Source organism: Ranitomeya imitator, chromosome 7 (assembly GCF_032444005.1).
Source record: "Ranitomeya imitator isolate aRanImi1 chromosome 7, aRanImi1.pri, whole genome shotgun sequence".
Classification (NCBI taxonomy): domain Eukaryota; kingdom Metazoa; phylum Chordata; class Amphibia; order Anura; family Dendrobatidae; genus Ranitomeya; species Ranitomeya imitator.
The window spans coordinates 187,126,122-187,150,243 of record NC_091288.1 but is presented as its reverse complement, the minus strand read 5'-3'; the positions used below and the strand labels follow the sequence as shown (position 1 = coordinate 187,150,243).

Sequence of the window (24,122 nt, the reverse complement as noted above, 5' to 3'; positions counted from 1 at the left end):
GTCGCATGAACTACAGGAAGGACCACAAACCAATCATTAAATGGCACTAGATACTGTATGAGACGTCAATGGTGTGCCCGTGAGGTTGGGGGTTGACACATGACATTCCTGACACTTTTCCCTTAGGTTTTTAATTTGGAGATAAAGCACAACATTTCCCCCCCCCCCCCCCCCATCAGATGATAATGGACATGCTCTGTTGACTACGTCTTCCGATGCAGTATATGGTTTCTGGCTTACAGATCCATCACTCACATTGTTAAATTAAAACCTACCCAAAATGATCAAAAAATAAAAGTTTATTTTCCCAGAGGAACCCAGTTTTTATGTCATAGTAAACATAACTGGAAAGCAACACAATGACCAAATTGTCCATGTGCACCATAACCTTACTAAAAATCAGAAAATCACTTATTTCAAGCGCTGCTCTAAGGAGGGGGCAAAAATGTACAAAGGGGAAAATAACAGCAGCTAAAGGGGTTTATGTTACTAAACCAACATACAGGGGATTTTTTGTGCCTGGATGTTTGCTGATTTGATTTCTCCTGGGCTCTACATGTACGTATTTTTTAGGCATCTCAGACCACTGCAGGGTCTTCGTTGCTTTGCTCTTCTGTTTTCTCCTTTCCGGCATCCCCAGCTGGTTCCTGTGGTTTCTCCTCTTTGGCGCTCTTTACCACCTCCTGTAGGTTATATTTCCTGAACAAGGTATAGTCCTTCACCACGCTCAGGCAGCAGACGTTCCTGATAATCTCCACTACAATGGTGAACTCAGGATTGGTCAGGTCCACCTTATTCTCCGGATTCAGGTTCCCAACTAGTCCTGAAACATAAAACCGTGTCAGTCAATCCAGAAGAAAAATCTAACTAAAACAGGAACATTTGACTTTTCTGTTCATACATAATGAATTAAAAAGTGACCATAAAGAGCAACTTTAGTGATTTTGTTTTTTTTTTTTGTAATTTTAAAGGAGTCAAGTGTTAAAATTTCTCTTTTTGGAGAGTGGCAGGTTGGTGTATGGAGACTTATAGGCCATGCAATGCTCCCCAAGGAAGTTAAATATGAATCCTCTTCCCCAGTGTTCATTAGAATTAATTTTAATGGCATTCAGTGTCAGATAAATGATAGTTTTATAGTACAGGTTAATACAATTATGGCGATACTTAATAAGACAGTTCTTTTTACCATTTAGTACTTTTACACAAGAAAAATCACTTTAAAAAAAAAAAAAAAAAAAACAATCAACACTTGGCTGTTGTTCCGAGAGCCGTAAGTTTTACACAGACAGTTTTGTTAGGGCTTGGTATTTTTGCGTAGTTTTCAGAATTTTGGAACATATTTCTGATATGATCAAAAACAGCAATTCTGGCTTTGGTTTTTAGTTTTGATTTTTTTTTTCTGGATTCACAGTATGGGCGTCCTTTTTAAAGTGTTCCCCTTACTTCACCTGAGCTGTGCTGCAATTGCCAGCAGAGCGGGTGACAGAGCGCCACAGTGCAGAGAAATACCCCTGCTCAATCACTCTCTGAATCATTGCAGGTCCCGGCAGTTTGACCCCCACTGACAAAATGATGGCCCACCCAAAAAGTACAAAGGAGACAGTAAAATTGGAAATGAATGAGGGTAAAGCAGTAAGCAACTCTGTGCCCATCAGCATCTTACACCACCATTAATATTTTATAAAGAGTGCAGCAATCACTACAGCTTGTGGCATGCAGCAGGGACCTCAAAGCAATGTGATGGCAAGTAGGGGAAAAGGAAAATGATCCAGGAGCTGCAAATGGAGTAAGAAAGGTTATCAAAATAAAGGGGCCTTGTGATCTTTTTGCTATAGGATCCCATGTAATGACTGCAATGCCAACTTGTAAACAGAGTGAAGGAACTTCACACCTAAAAGTCACGTGAAGATTCTTCAAATTGGATTTATTGATGGGATTGGCTATCCAATTACGTAACGTTTTGGGTAAAAAACCCTTCATCAGATGTATAGGCTATGTTCACCACATATACAGTCATGGTCAAAAGTATTGACACCCCTGCAATTCTGTCAGATAATACTCATTTTCTTCCTGAAAATGATTGCAAACACAAATTATTTGGTATTATTGTCTTGATTTAATGTGTCTTAAATGAAAAAACACAAAAGAGAATGAAGCAAAAAGCAAAACATTGATCATTTCACACAAAACTCCAAAAATGGGCCAGACAAAAGTATTGGCACCCTCAGCCTAATACTTGGTTGCACAACCTTTAGCCAAAATAACTGCGACCAACCACTTCCGGTAACCATCAATGAGTTTCTTACAATGCTCTGTTGGAATTTTAGACCATTCTTCTTTGGCAAACTGCTCCAGGTCCCTGATATTTGAAGGGTGCCTTCTCCAAACTGCCATTTTTAGATCTCTTCACAGGTATTCTATGGGATTCAGGTCTGGACTCATTGCTGGCCACCTTAGAAGTCTCCAGTGCTTTCTCTCAAACCATTTTCTAGTGCTTTTTGAAGTGTGTTTTGGGTCATTGTCCGGCTGGAAGACCCATGACCTCTGAGGGAGACCCAGCTTTCTCACACTGGGCCCTACATTATGCTGCAAAATTTGTTGGTAGTCTTCAGACTTTATAATGCCATGCACACGGTCAAGCAGTCCAGTGCCAGAGGCAGCAAAGCAACCCCAAAACATCAGGAAACCTCCGCCATGTTTGACTTTAGGGACCGTGTTCTTTTCTTTGGATGCCTCTTTTTTTCTCCTGTAAACTCTATGTTGATGCCTTTGCCCAAAAAGCTCTACTTTTGTCTCATCTAACCAGAGAACATTCTTCCAAAACGTTTTAGGCTTTTTCAGGTAAGTTTTGGCAAACTCCAGCCTGGCTTTTTTATGTCTCGGGGTAAGAAGTGGGGTCTTCCTGGGTCTCCAACCATACAGTCCATTTTCATTCAGACACCGACGGATAGTACGGGTTGACACTGTTGTACCCTCGGACTGCAGGGCAGCTTGAACTTGTTTGGATGTTAGTCGAGGTTCTTTATCCAACATCCGCACAATCTTGCATTGAAATCTTTTGTCAATTTTTCTTTTCCATCCACATCTAGGGAGGTTAGCCACAATTCCATGGGCTTTACACTTCTTGATGACACTGCGCATGGTAGACACAGGAACATTCAGGTCTTTGGAGATGGACTTGTAGCCTGGAGATTGCTCATGCTTCCTCACAATTTGGTTTCTCAAGTCCTCAGACAGTTCTTTGGTCTTCTTTCTTTTCTCCATGCTCAATGTGGTTCACACAAGGACACAGGACAGAGGTTGAGTCAACTTTAATCCATGTCAACTGGCTGCAAGAGTGATTTAGTTATTACCAACACCTGTTAGGTGCCACAGGTAAGTTACAGGTGCTGTTAATTACACAAATTAGAGAAGCATCACATGATTTTTCGAACAGTGCCAATACTTTTGTCCACCCCCTTTTTTATGTTTGGTGTGGAATTATATCCAATTTGGTTTTAGGACAATTCTTTTTGTGTTTTTTCATTTAAGACAAATTAAATGAAGATAATACCAAATAATTTGTGTTAGCAATCATTTTCAGGAAGAAAATGAGTATTATCTGACAGAATTGCAGGGGTGTCAATACTTTTGGCCATGACTGTAGGTTAGAGAATCCAGGGTGACTCGATATGGTTTGATAGTGGCTGTCCCTGTTTGGGGGAAGCCCACCCAGCACCCTGGATCGCCTTAACCCATATGCAGTGAGCCTATACGTCTGATGAAGGATTTTTCATCCGAAATGTTAACTAATGCTGTACTTACTGAGGTGTGACAATTGGATATCCAGTTCTGTCAGTAAATCCCATCTGGAGCATATGTCTATGTGCCTTTAGATGTGCAGTTCCTTCACTCTTCCGACTATTGCTCTACAGGAGCTCAGGAACTAGCACCAGTCTCCAGCTAATTCACTGGGCGTGCCACCTACCTGATTGAATGCCAACTTGTCCCTGTCCACAACAACTCTTTCATATTGTCCCTTCCCATGTTCCCTGCTAATGGTGAAATTATAGCAGCCTACATATTCTTTGTTCATGCTCTCAAGTGTCTGGACAGCATCGGTTGTACGGATTTGAAACCTATAATGTAACATATCACACGTGAAGATGGCATGCTACTACACACGGATGCCGCCATGCTTTCTCACCTGCCAGGTCCTTTATGACCTCCTCTCTGTTCATGTGATTATTATTTCTTGCCTTATACACAATCTGAAACGTTCCTTTGTTGGGAGCTTTAAACCAAGGATGGAGGAACGTCTCTGCGTATTTCTTGAGATCCTCGGGGAAAGCTTTACAAGTACCGGTGACGGGTAGCATACGAAGGATGACCCGTGTCTTCTTCTTCTTCGTAGTGTTCAGATCCTTTAAAATGTGGTGAACCAACTTCTCCGGCTCTGAAAGAAATCACAAATATTAAAAATAGAAGTTATGTTTATGACAAAAAAAACACTAGCCCCGGTTGCAGAGGGAATCAGCAAAAAAAAAAAAAAAAAAAATACACATTTCAATATGATCAAATGCTCCCCATAGGTCATTTATCACTATGGGAGACACATTGTATATAATAAAAGAAGAAAAAAAAAAAAGGCAAATAATTTCAATGGAAGGTGAAAATGGTTTAAAATGTTTTAGCAGTCCTTTGAGGATGTAAATAGCAGATAAATAGAATTAGACTTACCAGTAGTGTTCAGCGATACCGTCCGATATTTGAAAGTATCGGTATCGGATGGTATCGGCCGATATCCGAAAAATATCGGATATCGCCGATACCGATATCCAATACCAATACAAGTCAATGGGACACAAATATCGGAATGTATCCTGTAATGGATCCCAGGGTCTGAAGGAGAGGAAACTCCTTCAGGCCCTGGGATCCATATTCATGTGTAAAATAAAGAATAAAAAATATTGATATACTCACCCTCGGATGGTCCCTGGAATCCCGCGACGAACGGTGAGCTGTGGGTTCCCCGTCAGGGACAGGAAACCGAACTGAGGTGGAGGAGAGGTCCCGCCTTTTTAACCTGTGGGTTTCCTGTCCCTGAGGGCGGATCCCTCTCTCTCGTTAGTGCCGTCATGGGGTAAGAGAAAAAGCTAACATATTAAACACCTTCTTCTCCACGGTATTCACGGTGGAAAATGAAATGCTAGGTGAAATCCCAAGAAACAATGAAAACCCTATATTAAGGGTCACCAATCTAACCCAAGAAGAGGTGCGAAACCGGCTAAATAAGATTAAAATAGATAAATCTCCGGGTCCGGATGGCATACACCCACGAGTACTAAGAGAACTAAGTAATGTAATAGATAAACCATTATTTCTAGGGACTCTATAGCGACAGGGTCTGTTCCGCAGGACTGGCGCATAGCAAATGTGGTGCCAATATTCAAAAAGGGCTCTAAAAGTGAACCCGGAAATTATAGGCCAGTAAGTCTAACCTCTATTGTTGGTAAAATATTTGAAGGGTTTCTGAGGGATGTTATTCTGGATTATCTCAATGAGAATAACTGTTTAACTCCATATCAGCATGGGTTTATGAGAAATCGCTCCTGTCAAACCAATCTAATCAGTTTTTATGAAGAGGTAAGCTATAGGCTGGACCACGGTGAGTCATTGGACGTGGTATATCTCGATTTTTCCAAAGCGTTTGATACCGTGCCGCACAAGAGGTTGGTACACAAAATGAGAATGCTTGGTCTGGGGGAAAATGTGTGTAAATGGGTTAGTAACTGGCTTAGTGATAGAAAGCAGAGGGTGGTTATAAATGGTATAGTCTCTAACTGGGTCGCTGTGACCAGTGGGGTACCGCAGGGGTCAGTATTGGGACCTGTTCTCTTCAACATATTCATTAATGATCTGGTAGAAGTTTTACACAGTAAAATATCGATATTTGCAGATGATACAAAACTATGTAAAGCAGTTAATACAAGAGAAGATAGTATTCTGCTACAGATGGATCTGGATAAGTTGGAAACTTGGGCTGAAAGGTGGCAGATGAGGTTAAACAATGATAAATGTAAGGTTATACACATGGGAAGAAGGAATCAATATCACCATTACACACTGAATGGGAAACCACTGGGTAAATCTGACAGGGAGAAGGACTTGGGGATCCTAGTTAATGATAAACTTACCTGGAGCAGCCAGTGCCAGGCAGCAGCTGCCAAGGCAAACAGGATCATGGGGTGCATTAAAAGAAGACTGGATACACATGATGAGGGCATTATACTGCCTCTGTACAAATCCCTAGTTAGACCGCACATGGAGTACTGTGTCCAGTTTTGGGCACCGGTGCTCAGGAAGGATATAATGGAACTAGAGAGAGTACAAAGGAGGGCAACAAAATTAATAAAGGGGATGGGAGAACTACAATACCCAGATAGATTAGCGAAATTAGGATTATTTAGTCTAGAAAAAAGACGACTGAGGGGCGATCTAATAACCATGTATAAGTATATAAGGGGACAATACAAATATCTCGCTGAGGATCTGTTTATACCAAGGAAGGTGACGGGCACAAGGGGGCATTTTTTGCGTCTGGAGGAGAGAAGGTTTTTCCACCAACATAGAAGAGGATTCTTTACTGTTAGGGCAGTGAGAATCTGGAATTGCCTGCCTGAGGAGGTGGTGATGGCAAACTCAGTCGAGGGGTTCAAGAGAGGCCTGGATGTCTTCCTGGAGCAGAACAATATTGTATCATACAATTATTAGGTTCTGTAGAAGGACGTAGATCTGGGGATTTATTATGATGGAATATAGGCTGAACTGGATGGACAAATGTCTTTTTTCGGCCTTACTAACTATGTTACTATGTTTTTATCCGTAGCCTTGTCTAAAATTTTGGCAAGGGCCGGGCCAAATACATAGTGTCCCTGAAAGGAATTACCACAGAGCTTAGTTTTAGAGGTATGGTCACCCCCTCACGACTTAAGCCATAGTGCTCTCCAGGATGAAATGGAGAGGACTGCTGAACTTGCTGGTACACGGACGGACTCAGCCGAGGCATCCGCCAGGAATCCCGTTGCTTTCTGGAGTAGGGGGAAGAAAGTCCAGTACCTCCTCCCTAGAAGCCTGGGGAAGGTGATTCTCTAACGTTTGAAGCAAGTGGAATAAAGACCCGGCGACGCACGTAGAGGCCACATTCATTCTTAGTAGATTAGTGGAGGTGTCCCATGATTCTCTTAACAAGCTCTCGATTCTAAGATCCATGGGATCCTTGAGCCGGGAAGGGTCTTTGAAAGGAAGAGCCATCCTTTTAGAGACCCTGGACACCTGCACATCTACCTTGGGGATCTCCCATAAGGAACAATTCCCTTCCAGCAGAAAGCGGTTTCTTAACCACACTTGCGGATGTGCACCTTATCCTTTTTAGGGGCAGGGACCTGGTCTCCTTAAAAGAAAGAGAAAGGTATACTAAGTCACCATAAGGTTATACCCTGGATAGTAAGGGACCACATCCGCTACTTACAGTAGCTGCAGAAGCAGTGTAAGGGTTTGTTACCGTCCATAGGTCAGTCTGTCAACAGTCACAAAGGAACACAGACAAATGGGCCTTACCTGGAGGCATCCCCAGACCAGGATTTTGAAGGATCGAGGTCCCAGCGTTAGTTGAGTGCTCTTCCTCCATGTGGTCCAAAAGGGGGGACCCCAAAGAGGACGCCCCAATTACTGCCTGCTCCGGAAAACGCCAGCCGGTGTGCGCTCCAGCGTGGAACACACAGGAACAAACCGGAAGTTTGGGCCAACGTCACTTCCAGTGCACACAAAACGCTGGATCCAGCAGCAAAGCGGGAGGAAGATGCCGAGGAGCTACAGGACCCCGGCCGCACGTCACCGCCCTGCTTTACCCCACGAGGCATAGGTTTTCCTTTTTGGATGCTGCCCTTCCCGTGGTTGTTCCTTCCCGGTGAAAGACCTGGCTATTTATTGATTGCGTTGAGAAACACGTGATGTTGTCTCCGCGGCTTTTCTACATGCATTTGCATATTTCCCATAAGGGATGGGGGCAGTGTTCTGGATCACTGCGTTGAAAAACACGTGATGGTGTCTCCGCGGTGTTGGATGTTTTGATCTCCCCAAGGTCATTCATCCTTATGTTTATATTACCCCACGAAGAGGCGCAGGAAGGGCGGGAAAGGGGGTCACGAGTCGCACAAGAGCTTTGGAGACGGAAGCAGCCACCGGAGGAGGAGAGCGGAGCCCCCGACCTCGGCTGCCCGGCATAAAAGGGTAAGAAGGGGCAGCACGGTGGCGCAGTGGATAGCACAGCAGCCTTGCAGCGCTGGAGTCCTGGGTTCAAGCCCCACTAAGGACAACATCTGCAAAGAGTTTGTATGTTCTCTCCGTGTTTGCGTGGGTTTCCTCCGGGTTCTCCGGTTTCCTCCCACATTCCAAAGACATACTGACAGGGAATTTAGATTGTGAGCCCCAATGGGGACAGCAATGATAATGTGTGTAAAGCGCTGCGGAATATGTTAGCGCTATATAAAAATAAAGATTATTATTATTATTATAAGAAGTGCTCCCGATCGTCGGCCACGGAAGCACTATCCTGGACCTCTTCATGCCCCATAGGGGACAGGAAAGACACTGGTGGTTGCAGGAAGGGGAGGGTATTTAACCTCTTCTGTTTCCTGTCTCCCATTTGGGCGGGGAGAACTCCTCCGATACTGCTGTCGTGGAAGTGATCGGAGAAAAAAATATATATAAAATTTACATGTGTGTTGCAAGAAAAAAAAAAAAGGGCAAACATTATTTGAATATCTGATTGAGAAAAAAAAAAAACGATAGAGCCATTTAAAGCGCACATACGATAAATCCAAAAATATACCTGATCAAGGAGGGAAGGAAATAACTAGTTTATGAACTGGTTAACTTTCTATTTTGATAGGCCAAACATATGAACACGGCGATTCCAAATAATTTTTACTTTTATTAATCTCTATTCTTATAGGAGGGATAAAGTAGTAATTTTAATGTTTTTTTTTTTTTAAATAATTTTGCTTTTTTTTATTCCCTTTAAGGGATTTGAATTAGCGATCATCCAATTGCTTATACCATATACCACAATACTGCAGTATATAGTGTAAATCGCGACCTATGAGGCTTCTGCAGACCTCCGGCTACCATGATAGCCCATCGGTGCATCACGAGGGGCCAATGGGAACCGGTGCATGTGTCCACCAGCAACAGCTTAATTTGATTGTCGCTGTCAAAGATTGATAGCAGCATCTAAATGGTTAACAGCAACGATTAGGGCTCAGCTCTGGCCGTAGCTGCTAGCTATATAACATAGTCGGCATCTACCTTATGTGAAGACTGGAGAGCTCTGCTCCTGAGACCCCTCCACACACGCTGACCCCAGCATTGATGTACAGGGACATCATTATGCGCTAAGAGGTTGAAGGTGTTTGAAAAATATGGTTATGTCATTCCAGCAACTGTGCCATACCTGTCCACAAGTTGTGTTATGACATTAATTTCAATGGAGCTGAGCTTGCAATACCTGACACAACCTGTGCACAGATGGTGGCGTTGTTGGAAGAAAGCAGCCATTTATTTTTTTAATCCTGCACATCTTGAACTTGATGTGGCATTCGGTGGTATCATGCATGGGATGCTAATTAACAGGATGTGCCGAGGGAGCACAAGACCAGGCAAGTGGTGGACGGACGATCACCTGTGGGTGTGGAAGCGAGAGTTGTTGGATTACCTTTTAATTTCTGAATGTAGGGGTATAGGTCATTAATAGTGAAGAGCAAGTATCGGGGGTATGCATCTAGTATCACAGGTGCTTGATCGACATGCTTAAGTGCCCGCATGTGTTGCGACTGTTAGACAGCCAAAAAGATATAGAGAGTCTGACATACACTGGCAATCCATTCGTGCTTATTGGCTGTCTAACAGCTGCAAAACATGTGAGGCGGAATCTGGAGCATGGCACCTGCAGTACTCGATCCGTATCCCAGCACCCCGACGCTCACTTGAGTGGCGAGCACGCTTGATCATTACATTGGTGATGGTATGACACTTGGCACCCCCAAGATCAGCTATTCTCAGCACCAGCAGTGGGGACACAGACCAATACAGCCCCTTTAACGCTTAGTGCTTAACACTTAGTGCTTAACCTGGCACTGCCAGGTACTGCACAACAGCTGCTATGCAAATGATAGGTCACAAATACTAAAGTAGTGGAACGAGCCTTTAAGAAAGTAACATACCGACCTGAGAATGAGCAGTCCTCAGACTCACGCTGCCACCACTCATCTATCACTATAGGCAAGGGACAGACCGCATGGCTAGTATAAGGAAGGCTCTTATTTCCTCCTTATATTAGGGTATATTCACATGGGTTGTAAAAAAAGCAGAATAAAAATGGGAAAATTTGCTGTGCACAGCATCAGGGTGGTGGATCAGAATTTACGAAACCTCATTCACAAGCTGCAGGAAAAAAAAAAAAAAGGGCAAATTGGGTATCGCTCTGGTCTTCACATCCACAACCTGTCAATTTACGCTGTGGATTCTGACCTTTGCAATATAGGAGGTAACATCTGCAGTAAATATGATGCAGCATATGTGGCAGATTATGATGTTGCAGTGGATGCAGCGTCTGGAAACAGATCTGTTGCAGAAGTTTGCTTGTATGCCTCATTGTGCTAAACACGGCTTGTAGAAATCCATCCACCTGCCTCGAATACGACCCCATTAACAAGTATGGAAGAGATCAGGAGTTTCTGCTAACAGATCTGCATCAGGTGAATCCACTTCTCCAGCAAGTCATGTAGAGGGGGAAGGACGTGATCTTACCTACATTCAGGGTCCTAATGAAAACAACATTATTAGCGCCACTTTCTACTGACTGAAATCTGCGCAAATTCTTTTCAGTCGATGTACGAATCTGGTCAACTTCTTTCTTCAAAGCAGCTTCAACGTCGTCATCATCTTCTTCTTCCTCTTCGCTGCCCGAGAGTCTGTCTCCTTTATCACAGAGCTGTCAATGGAGAAAGAAAAAAAGTTAGATCCATCAACAGCATTTACTTTTAATTTGGGGATGCACGACATCGGCGCAGGCCCGGAGCTGCAGACTTGTGCCAAGAAATCCACACTGAAAACCTACTCCATACACCGTACAGAGAGCTGCAGCGCTGCCTTTTCCAAGTGAACGGGGCCGGCTGCTATTCCCTGCACAGATGGGGGGCCGTGAAGGGATAGAGGGGGCGGCTCTACACTGATCATAAAGACACTTACTTGAATGGAAAATGGCTAATTAAGAAAACTTCTGTGCAAGGAAACACTGTAGAGTGCTTGCAAACCTTTAAACAAAAGCTGCCATTAGATTAATGCTGCCCGTACTACAGGCAGCCTGGCTGCATGATTTACCGAGAAACACTGCAGCATTTCAGAGAAACGATAGTTTGAAAATCCCCCCGCCGGCGTCTCCCCCCACAGGTCTCCATGTACACACGAGAGCAGACAATCACTCAGAATGGAGCGTGGAGAAGGTAGATCTCTCCGACCAGGGAGGGAAGATTCTCGGACGTTATTGCATCGCAATGCTCGGACTGGCCGGCAGCGGGGAGCGTGACAGCTGAATAGAAATCATTATCCTAGAGCACCATTGATTCCATGGGAAGGGATTACATACAAAGTACACATAAATTAATCAAGAAACAATGACAGACTGGTACAAGGATGAAGGGGTTACTACCGATCAGCAGTAAGGCTACGTTCACATTTGCGTTGTTGTGTGCTGCGTCGGCGACGCAACGCATGCAAAAACGCTGCAAAACGCAGAGTTTTGTGACGCATGCGTTCATTTTTATAGCGCAAAAAATGCAACAAGCAGCGTCCTCTGCGCCCAGACGCTTGCGCACAAAAAAACGCATGCGTCACAAAACGCAGCACAACGCATGTCCATGCGCCCCCCATGTTAAATATAGGGGCGCATGACGCAACGCAAATGTGAACGTAGCCTAATCTGCATCCAATGCAAGTTACCGGGATCTAGGACTAAAGGTACCTTCACACTAAACGACGCTGCAGCGATCCAGATCGCTGCAGCGTCGCTGTTTGGTCGCTGGAGAGCTGTCACACAGACCGCTCTCCACGATGCCGGTAACCAGGGCAAACATCGGGTTACTAAGCGCAGTTCCGTGCTTAGTAACCCGATGTTTACCCTGGTTACCATCCTAAAAGTAAAAAAAAAAAAAAAAAAAAAAACACTACATACTTACCTTCCGGTGTCTGTCCCCGGCGCTCTGCTTCTCTGCACTGACTGAGCACAGTGGCCAGAAAGCACAGCGGTGACGTCACCGCTCTGCTTTCCGGACGCTGTGCTCACAGTGAGTGCAGGAAAGCACAGCGCCGGGGACAGACAGCTGAAGGTAAGTATGAAGCGTTTGTTTTTTTACTTTTAGGATGGTAACCAGGGTGAACATCGGGTTACTAAGCACGGCCCTGCGCTTAGTAACCCGATGTTTACCCTGGTTACCAGCGAAGACATCGCTGAATCGGCGTCACACACGCCGATTCAGCGATGTCAGCGGGAGAGCCAGCGACAAAATAAAGTTCTGGCCTTCTAGCTCCGACCAACGACATCAAAGCAGGATTCTGATCGCTGCTGCCTGTCAAACTGAACGATATCGCTGGCGAGGACGCTGCAACATCACCGATCGCTAGCGATATCGTTTAGTGTGAAGGTACCTTAACCCCTTCCCGACCTTTGACGCATACGCTGCGTCATGAAAGTCGGTGCCATTCCGACCCATGACGCAGCATATGCGTCATGGAAAGATCGCGTCCCTGCAGGCCGGGTGAAAGGGTTAACTCCCATTTCACCCGATCTGCAGGGACAGGGGGAGTGGTAGTTTAGCCCAGGGGGGGTGGCTTCACCCCCTCGTGGCTACGATCGCTCTGATTGGCTGTTGAAAGTGAAACTGCCAATCAGAGCGATTTGTAATATTTCACCTAAAAAAACTGGTGAAATATTACAATCCAGCCATGGCCGATGCTGCAATATCATCGGCCATGGCTGGAAACACTTATGTGCACCCACCCCACCCCTCCGATCGCCCCCCCAGCCCCCCGATCTGTGGTCCGCTCCCCTCCGTCCTGTGCTCCGCTCCCCCGTCCTCCTGTCCGCTTCCCCGTGCACCAATCACACCCCCTGTGCTGCAATCAAACCCTCCCGCACTCCGATCCCCCCCCCGCACACAGCGACCCCCCCCCCCGTGCTCCGATCCACCCCCCCCCCGCACAGCGATCCCTCACCCCGTGCTCCAATCCTTCCCCGTGCTCCAATCCTCCCTCCCGTGTTCCGATCCACCCCCCCCATGATCCGATCCACCCCCCCGTGCTCCGACGCCCCCCCCGTGCCCTGATCTCCCCCCCCCTTATACTTACCTGGCCGCCCGAGGTCCGTCCGTCTTCTTTCCTGGGCGCCGCCATCTTCCAAAATGGCGGGCGCATGTGCAGTGCGCCCGCCGAATCTGCCGGCCGGCAGATTCGTTCCAGAGTGAATTTTGATCACTGAGATATATCCTATCTCAGTGATCAAAATAAAAAAAATAGTAAATGACCCCCCCCTTTGTCACCCCCATAGATAGGGACAATAAAAAAAATAAAGAATTTTTTTTTTTTTCACTAAGGTTGGGGTAAGAACTAGGGGTAGGGGTAGGGTTAGGGGTAGGGGTAGGGGTAGGGTTAGGGCTAGGGTTAGGGTTTCGGTATGTGCACACGTATTCTGGTCCTATGCGGATTTTTCCGCAGCGGATTTGAAAAATCCACAGTGCTAAACCGCTGCCGATTTATCGTGGATTTACCGCGGTTTTTCTGCGCATTTCACTGCGGTTTTACAACTGCGATTTTCTATTGGAGCAGTTCTAAAACCGCTGCGGAATCCGCAGAAAGAAGTGACATGCTGCGGAATGTAAACCGCTGCGTTTCCGTGCAGTTTTTCCGCAGCATGTGTACAGCGATTTTTTTGTTCCCATAGGTTCACATTGAACTGTAAACTCATGGGAAACTGCTGCGGATCCGCAGCGTTTTCCGCAGCGTGTGCACATACCTTTAGAATTAGGCTATGTGCACACGGTGCGGATTGGCCGCTGCGGATCCGCAGCAGTGTTCCATCGGGTTTACAGTACCATGTAAACATATGGAAAACCAAATCCGCTGTGCCCATGGTGCAGAAAATACCGCGCGGGAACGCTGCGTTGTATTTTCCGCAGCATGCCAATTCTTTGTGCGGATTCCGCAGCGTTTTACACCTGTTCCTCAATAGGAATCCACAGGTGAAATCCGCACAAAAAACACTGGAAATCCACGGTAAATCCACAGGTAAAACGCAGTGCCTTTTACCCGCGGATTTTTCAAAAATGATGCTGAAAAATCTCATACGAATCCGCAACGTTGGCACATAGCCTTAGAGTTGGGTTGGAATTAGGGTTGTGGTTAGGGTTAGGGGTGTGTTGGGGTTAGGGTTGTGGTTAGGGGTGTGTTGGGGTTAGGGTTGTGATTAGGGTTACGGCTACAGTTGGGATAAGGGTTAGGGGTGTGTTGGAGGTAGAATTGAGGGGTTTCCACTGTTTAGGCACTTCAGGGGGTCTCCAAACGCAACATGGCGCCACCATTGATTCCAGCCAATCTTGTATTCAAAAATTCAAATGGTGCTCCCTCACTTCCGAACCCCGACGTGTGCCCAAACAGTGGTTTACCCCCACATATGGGGTACCAGCATACTCAGGACAAACTGCGCAACAATTACTGGGGTCCAATTTCTCCTGTTACCCTTGAGAAAATAAAAAATTGCTTGCTAAAACATCATTTTTGAGGAAAGAAAAATGATTTTTTATTTTCACGGCTCTGCGTTGTAAACGTCTGTGAAGCACTTGGGGGTTCAAAGTGCTCACCACATATCTAGATAAGTTCCTTTCGGGGTCTAGTTTCCAAAATGGGGTCACTTGTGGGGGGTTTCTACTGTTTAGGCACACCAGGGGCTCTGCAAACGCAACGTGACGCCCGCAGACCATTCCATCAAAGTCTGCATTTCAAAAGTCACTACTTCCCTTCTGAGCCCCCACGTGTGCCCAAACAGTGGTTTACCCCCACACATGGGGCATCAGCGTACTCAGGAGAAACTGGACAACAACTTTTGTGGTCCAATTTCTCCTGTAACCCTTGGGAAAATAAAAAATTCTGGGCTAAAAAATTATTTTTGAGGAAAGAAAACGTATTTATTATTTTCACGGCTCTGCGTTATAAACTTCTGTAAAGCACTTGGGGGTTGAAAGTGCTCACCACACATCTAGATAAGTTCCTTTGGGGGTCTAGTTTCCAAAATGGGGTCACTTGTGGGGGGTTTCTACTGTTTAGGCACACCAGGGGCTCTGCAAACGCAATGTGACGCCCGCAGACCATTCCATCAAAGTCTGCATTTCAAAAGTCACTACTTCCCTTCTGAGCCCCCACGTGTGCCCAAACAGTGGTTTACCCCCACACATGGGGTATCAGCGTACTCAGGAGAAACTGGACAACAACTTTTGTGGTCCAATTTCTCCTGTAACCCTTGGGAAAATAAAAAATTCTGGGCTAAAAAATTATTTTTGAGGAAAGAAAACGTATTTATTATTTTCACTGCTCTGTGTTATGAACTTATGTGAAGCACTTGGGGGTTCAAAGTGCTCACCTCACATCTAGATAAGTTCCTTTCGGGGTCTAGTTTCCAAAATGGGGTCACTTGTGGGGGGTTTCTACTGTTTAGCCACATCAGGGGCTCTGCAAACGCAACGTGACGCCCGCAGAGCATTCCATCAAAGTCTGCATTTCAAAACGTCACTACTTCACTTCCGAGCCCCAGCATGTGCCTAAACAGTGGTTTACCCCCACATATGGGGTATCAGCGTACTCAGGAGAAACTGGACAACAACTTTTGGGGTCAAATTTCTCCTGTTACCCTTGGGAAAATTAAAAATTGCGGGCTAAAATTCATTTTTGAGAAAATAATTTTTTTTTTTTATTTTCATGGCTCTGCGTTATAAACTTCTGTGAAGCACTTGAGGGTTCAAAGTGCTCACTACACATCTAGATTAGTTCCTTTGGGGGTCTAGTTTCCAAAATGGGGTAATTTGTGGGGGATCTCCAATGTTTAGGCACACAGGGGCTCTCCAAACGCGACATGGTGTCCGCTAATGATTGGAGATAATTTTCCATTTAAAAAGCCAAATGGCGTGCCTTCCCTTCTGAGCCCTGCCGTGCGCCCAAACAGTGGTTTACCCCCACATATGGGGTATCTGCATACTCAGGACAAACTGGACAACAACATTTGTGGTCCAATTTCTCCTATTACCATTGGCAAAATAGGAAATTCCAGGCTAAAAAATCATTTTTGAGAAAAGAAAAATTATTTTTTATTTTCATGGCTCTGCATTATAAACTTCTGTGAAGCACCTGGGGGTTTAAAGTGCTCAGTATGCATCTAGATAAGTTCCTTGGGGGGTCTAGTTTCCAAAATGGGGTCACTTGTGGGGGAGCTCCATTGCATAGGCACACAGGGGCTCTCCAAATGCGACATGGTGTCCGCTAACAATTGGAGCTAATTTTCCATTCAAAAAGTTAAAAGGCGCGCCTTCCCTTCCGAGCCCTGCCGTGTGCCCAAACAGTGGTTTACCCCCACATATGAGGTATCGGCGTACTCGGGAGAAATTGCTCAACAAATTTTAGGATCCATTTTATCCTATTGCCCATGTGAAAATGAAAAAATTGAGGCGAAAATAAATTTTTTGTGAAAAAAAAGTACTTTTTCATTTTTACGGATCAATTTGTGAAGCACCTGAGGGTTTAAAGTGCTCACTAGGCATCTAGATAAGTTCCTTGGGGGGTCCAGTTTCCAAAATGGGGTCACTTGTGGGGGAGCTCCAATGTTTAAGCACACAGGGTCTCTCCAAACGCGACATGGTGTCCGCTATCGATGGAGATAATTTTTCATTCAAAAAGTCAAATGGCGCTCCTTCCCTTCCGAGCCTTACCATGTGCCCAAACAGTGGTTTACCCCCACATGTGAAGTATCGGTGTACTCAGGAGAAATTGCCAAACAAATTTTAGGATCCATTTTATCCTGTTGTCCATGTGAAAATGAAAAAATTGAGGCTAAAAGAATTTTTTTGTGAAAAAAAAGTACTTTTTCATTTTTACGGATCAATTTGTGAAGCACCTGGGGGTTTAAAGGGCTCACTATGCATCTAGATAAGTTCCTTGGGGCGTCTAGTTTCCAAAATGGGGTCACTTGTGGGGGAGCTCCAATTTTTAGGCACACGGGGGCTCTCCAAATGTGACATGGTGTCCGCTAAAGAGTGCAGCCAATTTTTCATTCAAAAAGTCAAATGGCGCTCCTTCCCTTCCAAGCCCTGCCGTGCGCCCAAACAGTGGTTTACCCCCACATATGAGGTATCAGCGTACTCAGGACAAATTGGACAACAACGTACGTGGTTCAGTTTCTCCTTTTACCATTGGGAAAATAAAAAAATTGTTGCTGAAAAATCATTTTTGTGACTAAAAAGTTAAATGTTCATTTTTTCCTTCCATGTTGCTTCTGCTGCTGTGAAGCACCTGAAGGGTTAATAAACTTCTTGAATGTGGTTTTGTGCACCTTGAGGGGTGCAGTTTTTAGAATGGTGTCACTTGGGTATTTTCAGCCATATAGACCCCTCAAACTGACTTCAAATGTGAGGTGGTCCCTAAAAAAAATGGTTTTGTAAATTTCGTTGTAAAAATGAGAAATCGCTGGTCAAATTTTAACCCTTATAACTTCCTAGCAAAAAAAAATTTTGTTTCCAAAATTGTGCTGATGTAAAGTAGACGTGTGGGAAATGTTATTTATTAACTATTTTGTGTCACATAACTCTCTGGTTTAACAGAATAAAAATTCAAAATGTGAAAATTGCGAAATTTTCAAAATTTTCGCCAAATTTCCGTTTTTATCACAAATAAACACAGAATTTATTGACCTAAATTTACCACTAACATGAAGCCCAATATGTCACGAAAAAACAATCTCAGAACCGCTAGGATCCATTGAAGCGTTCCTGAGTTATTACCTCATGAAGGGACACTGGTCAGAATTGCAAAAAACGGCAAGGTCTTTAAGGTCAAAATAGGCTGGGTCATGAAGGGGTTAAGCATAGGTGGACTCATTGCAATGATTGCAGACCAGTGGGTGCTGTAGCCCCCCACCGACACAACCAACTTGGTAAAATTCAAGCTTTATTACAAAAAGTAAAAAATCCATTTTAAAACCGAAACCTCAGCACTGATGCATTTCTGGCATAGTAGGAAGCCCTACCAGCAAGTCACCAGCAATGGAAAACAATTGGTGGATTTTTGTTCTTGTGGCAAAAAATAATAATAATGATCACTGAGCAGAATAAGCGCCTGATTCACATTGGTCAGTAAATCCCTGCAGTGTGCACAGGTCCCAAGCCTGCAGCTGAGCAACAGAACCTGTGCAGCTGTCACAGGACTACAACTCCCAGCATGCCCACACTATGCAGCTGTCACAGGACTACAACTCCCAGCATGCTCACACTATGCAGCTGTCACAGGACTACAACTCCCAGCATGCCCACACTATGCAGCTGTCGCAGGACTACAACTCCCAGCATGCCCACACTATGCAGCTGTCACAGGACTACAACTCCCAGCATGCCCACACTATGCAGCTGTCGCAGGACTACAACTCCCAGCATGCCCACACTATGCAGCTGTCGCAGGACTACAACTCCCAGCATGCCCACACTATGCAGCTGTAATGGCATGTTGGGAGTTGTAGTAACACACGTGGGATACAAGCCCGCGCACACACACACACTTGGCGCATGCGTCCCCCACCTTCTCCGCGCCGTACAGCAGGTCTCCGTACTCGTTGAGCAGACTGTAGGCTTCCCCCACGCACTTCCTCTCGTTCATGTTGCAGGTGATGAGGATGCCCTGCATGCCCGCCTCCAGCTGCCGGCCTCCCCGGTGCCGCTTGGCGTTGCTCACATACTGCGCTTTTCCTCGTTTTTTCCCCTTCTGGACCTCGGAGCTCATCCTGGCTGCACGCACGCGCACAAATAACCGCGTCGACTCTGCAGCTGAGCAGTTGCGGCAGCAAGAGATGACGTCAGCGGAAGGGGCGGAGCTTTAATAGCCCAATGCGGAAGTTCCTAACCGGAAGCGGCAATGCACGTGTTTGCTGGAGACTTGGGACCACGAGGAGTGCTGTGAAAAGTTGTCTAGTCTGGGCACTGCAGAGCTGAAGGTGAGAAGTAGTATAGTCCTGGTCCATACAGAACCGTAGGTGAGGAGTAGTCTGGGCCCTACAGAACCTTAGCTGAGGAGTAGTCTAGCCTGGGCACTGCAGAGCTTTAGGACTTAACTCTCCTGCCTTCTCAAATCAAGAATCTTTTTAGCTTCCGCTTCGTGGCTCTTTCACACTACAATGGCGTCTGCTGAGCTGAAGGACGAGCTGAACTGCCCCATTTGCCTGGGCCTCTTTACACATCCCGTATACCTGAGCTGTGGACACAACTTCTGCCACGTCTGTGTTGTGAGAGTCCTGGATATACAGGAGGTAACTGGAGCATATTCCTGTCCGGAGTGCAGAGCAGAATATCCGGAGCGTCCGACCCTGGAGAAGAACAGGAAGCTGTCGAATATAGTGGAGCATTTCATATCTTCTCAGCCTGAGGAACCCCCACAAATTTTTTGTGCTTACTGCGATGCCCCCACCCCGGCTGTAAGAACATGTCTGCAGTGTGCGAACTCTCTATGTGGCAAACACCTGACTGTCCACAATAAGACGATGGATCACATATTAATAGAACCAACTCTCTCAATTGGCAACAAGAAATGTTCTCTCCACAAGAAGCTCCTGGAGTATTACTGCCTGGAGGACGAGGCTTGTCTCTGTGTGTCTTGCTGTTTGGTTGGTGAACATTGGGGTCACAAGATGGAACTTCTAGCTGAGGCTTCTGAGAAGAGAAAGGAGAAACTGGTGAAATATGTGAATTATCTGTACCCACAAAGAGCTAAAATTCAGACCAGAGTCCAAAATCTGCAGGATGATATGTGGGCTATCCGTCGGAAAGCCGCTGGTAAGAAGGAGAACATTGTCAAGTTATTTATGGACATTAGGAAACAACTGGATGCTGCAGAAGCTAAAGCACTGAGCGAGGTCTGCAGGCAGGAGAAGAAGGCTGTGTCCAAGATATCTCAGCTGATCCAGACGTTGGAAGTTCAGGAGCAAGACCTGTCCAAGAAAATGTTTTATATGGAGGAGATGTGTCGTGTCACTGACCCAATACGACTCTTACAAGAAAGTGATATTACAGGGTATGAAGATGATGACACTTGGGGAGATGATGGAGATGTGGATTGTGGGGAGGATCTGGACGAAGGTCTGATCTCATTGACCTTATACCGATCCATGAGGGATATTGTCACCTATGTAACCTCAGAGCTCGGGATCCAAGTTCCAGACATTTTGCTGGATGTGGACGCTGCTTATAACTGTATAAAGATATCAGAAGATCTGAAAACGGCAACAGATTCAGAAGAACAGGACAGACCAGAATCGTCAGTAAGATTTATGGATTACTCCCATGTTTTAAGCAGATGTGAGCTCTCCTCAGGAAGACATTACTGGGAGGTAGAGTGGAACCAGATTGGAGAATGCGAAGTCGGAATGTGTTATCCCAGTGTAGAAAGGGAAGGATATAACTCTGATGTTAGACTTAATGCTAAATCTTGGTTTTTGTTGATGTCTGAGGAAGCTTATGATGTAAGTCACAACTCATTCATATTAAGCCTCAGTGTAAAGCCACAAAGTCCAAAACTGGGAGTCTTCTTAGACTATGAGGCCGGGCGTCTGTCCTTCTATGAGTTAAGTGACCCTGTCACACACTTATACACCTTCATTGCTTCCTTCACCGAACCCTTACATGTTATCTTGTATTTGGAAGATGGCGCCTCTGTTAAAATAAGCTGAGGTCGCTGCCAATAGCGTCGCATCAAAATTACGTTATTTCTTGTTACAATGCTGCATCTGTATATAGTGTGTTATCTGCAATGTTTTCTAATAATACTGTATAATGTATGTGGGGGGTTTCATGGCGGGATTTTTACTGTTGTAGTGTTTTGGGTTTTGTTTGCCTTCTTGAGATCTTGTGATCGGATGCAGAATAAATGATTGAAACAAAATAGAAATATTATTGGGTGAATTGTCTTTATTGAGAATTGTTAATCATTAAATGGTTAATTATATCTGAAAGAGTGCTGGGATATGTTATCACCTTCTGGGGACTCCCACCGATCCTCCCATGGAGCCAGGAGCTACAGTACAGCCAGTCACCACAATGGATGGGGGTGCTCTTCAGGTGGTCAGGAGCACCACTGTTAAAGGTAAACAGGGAAGGGACTCGGCACTGTGGTCCCCTTCATTCTCAGGGGGTACAATAGCTCCACCAATCAGAAAGCAATGTCCTATTCTAACTATATATCACTATGGGAAAACGCCCTTCAAATTTATAGATCTCCACGGCAGCTTTAGAGAACCCAGGAGATGTGTGATTAGTTTGTCTATACTAGGCCACGTTCAGTATTTGGTCAGTATTTTACATCAGTTTTTGTGTTTGCTCACACTTGCATCTAAATACGTTGAGTCTGATGTGATAAAAGAAAATCGCACCAATATTATTAAATGCATCAGTGCAGATCTGCAATTTTTTTTCTTACCTGTATTAAGTGCACGGAAAAGGATCACATCATGCTGCGTAAAACGAATGAGACTCGCAAATGCAAGTCAATGGGTGCAAAAAAAAATGGACAGCACACGGACACTCCGTATGGCGTCCGATTATCTTAAATTAGCCAGGAATTTGCACTGCCAGAACCTCCTGACAACCAAGGAAAAAAAAAGTCTTAAACATATAGATAGGTGAACCAAAGAAGGTATTGGGGTGTTGTTTTTTTTTTTTTTTTTTTTTTTTTTATAAAGTGTTTGTTTTATTTATTTTTTACTTTTTAGCACTGGGTTAGTAAGGGGGTGTCTGATAGACACCTTTCCATTACTAACACCAGGACTTGATGGCAGCTGTGTTTTTGGCAATTCACAGCTGACATCAACTCCAACTACCATTATCCAATTGCCAACGCACAAAAGCAATAGGTAAAAGTGAAGGCGAAGCTCCAGAAGTGGCATATCTAATGCGAGGTGCCACTTCTGGGGTGGCTGAGGGCTGGTATTTTTAGGCAGAGATGGGTCAATAACCAGGGACCTTCCCTGCCTGATAATATCAGGACACATCTGTCTGCTTTACCTTTGCTGGTTTAATACAATGAGGGTGGGACCACGTTGTTTTTTCATTAATTTATTAGGTTAAACAAGGTTAAAAAACCGAACAGTATAATAAAATCCACATAAAAAAGCACTAAAGACTGCAATTTTAAAATATGTTGGGGGTGTGTGAAATATATCTGCAGGATATCTATCATCTTTCTGTATCTTTAGATATTTTTTTTTTAATTGATTTCTCCAGTAGCTTTAAATTGGTATTCCCATCTCCAAGATACTATCCCAATATGTAGTGGGTGTAGTAGTAATAATAATAATAATAGCAAATACCTCCAATCAGAAATGTAATATAGTTTTACTGATTTGCGATGTCGCTTACCCCATGTGCAGGGCATTGCAGTGGTTTAGGTATCGATGGTTATAACCAGGACCGTATTTGCCACTAGGCGCTTGAGGGCACGTGCATAGGGCGGGGACGATGCGGGGGAAGGGGGAGGCGGCACCTGAGCAAGGTTAGTTTTTTTGCTTTTTTTAAAGTCCTGGGCCACCTCCCGACCTCCCTGTAATGTGAATATATAAATAGCTATTTTGAGTCCATTTTGAAATATACTGAATGCATTCAGACCATTATAGAGCAGCATTTGTTGTCATACATTTACAGATAGACAATGCTCATTGTGACACAATCTTGAGAGCTGTTTATTGTCTGAAGACCTTTCAGTTCACAAACAGTCCTATGTTTCTGTTTGTTATTGTAAAACAAGGTTTATTAACCCTCTGGCTGAGGTGGGTTTATCAAACCCTTGTGGGCTTTTATGTATCTATGGGTTTATGGCCCATTGTCTGATGTATGACTGATATCTTGGTCTCATCCTATCTTGAAAGCTGGCCACTTGAAGGGCAGGGTGAAACCAAAGTTAAACATAGTGCAAATCACTATATATAAGACCAACCAGAGAAACATGACTAAGACAGAAGCATAAACTGGTGTAACTGTACTTACATGTGTACAGTGTTGAGATACCTGCATAATTGGGGACGCCCATGCAGTATTGTGAATTTTCCAGGGGTTCTCTGTCTTGGTGTTGCTTCTCTGATTTTACAGACGGATGATGTTTAAAAGCTCCTTGGTGACGGATGATGTGAGTATATGTACTTAATCATTATATGTATTTAATCCTTATATGTTCTTATTCATATGAATTCAATCCTTATACTGTATGTTCTTTGTATCTTAAAATATACTAAGGTGTACGCAATCATACTATTCAATCATATTATTCCTTTAATTTTGTACTTTGAAATAAAATTGCGTTATATCGCAAGTAGTAGCCTTCTTTAACGCCGTATCCGAACCTTAGTGATAAAAACTTGGCAATACATAATTTGGCGTAGTCGGCAGGATACGCAGAAGGCTCAGAAGTTTATAATATTAACAGGACTCTGTGTGATAGTGTGATATTGTGTAAAACATGCCTCTCTTTAAGAAAAAGGTGATTGTAAGTGAGTCTATTGAGATTCCAGGTTGGGAACAGGCTCTCTATGATATTTTGGCGACCAAGTGGTCGCACAGTGCTGGTTTGGGTGAAGCATGGGACAAATGTTTGAAGGATGCTGAACCTGCTGATGTTGTTGCATGCTTACAGAAAGTTAAAGTGGAGAAAGGTAAAGAGTTGGGCGCTATTGCTAGGCGCGGATGGATATTGTTGTCCGCATATAGAAAACAGCATGAGGAAAGAATACGTATGTTAAC

At 44.6% G+C, this 24,122-nt stretch overlaps 3 protein-coding genes across 3 annotated transcripts in view; 2 read left to right on the top strand and 1 right to left on the bottom strand.

Annotated features, from left to right (window-relative positions):
- Positions 1-281: 281 nt before the first annotated feature.
- On the bottom strand, positions 282-19,178 carry LOC138645136 (THUMP domain-containing protein 1-like). Its single transcript, XM_069734216.1, has 4 exons — positions 18,925-19,178; positions 10,849-11,032; positions 4,187-4,435; positions 282-823 (listed from the first exon to the last, which is right to left on the bottom strand). Exons 1-4 carry the CDS (start codon positions 19,123-19,125, stop codon positions 579-581), a joined length of 879 nt encoding a protein of 292 aa, XP_069590317.1. The 5' UTR covers positions 19,126-19,178; the 3' UTR covers positions 282-578.
- Positions 19,179-19,222: 44 nt separating this feature from the next.
- The window catches only part of LOC138645131 (acyl-coenzyme A synthetase ACSM3, mitochondrial-like), a 59,618-nt gene continuing 54,718 nt past the window's right edge, over positions 19,223-24,122 (top strand). The window contains exons 1-2 of the mRNA XM_069734210.1: positions 19,223-19,336; positions 21,350-21,477. Coding sequence (XP_069590311.1) covers positions 21,396-21,477 — 82 coding nt within the window. The 5' untranslated portion in view covers positions 19,223-19,336; positions 21,350-21,395. The remainder of the gene's footprint in view (positions 19,337-21,349; positions 21,478-24,122) is intronic.
- LOC138645133 (E3 ubiquitin/ISG15 ligase TRIM25-like) lies at positions 19,343-21,260 on the top strand. The gene has a single exon (XM_069734213.1). The coding sequence runs from the start codon at positions 19,517-19,519 to the stop codon at positions 21,062-21,064; it is 1,548 nt and encodes a 515-aa protein (XP_069590314.1). The 5' UTR covers positions 19,343-19,516; the 3' UTR covers positions 21,065-21,260.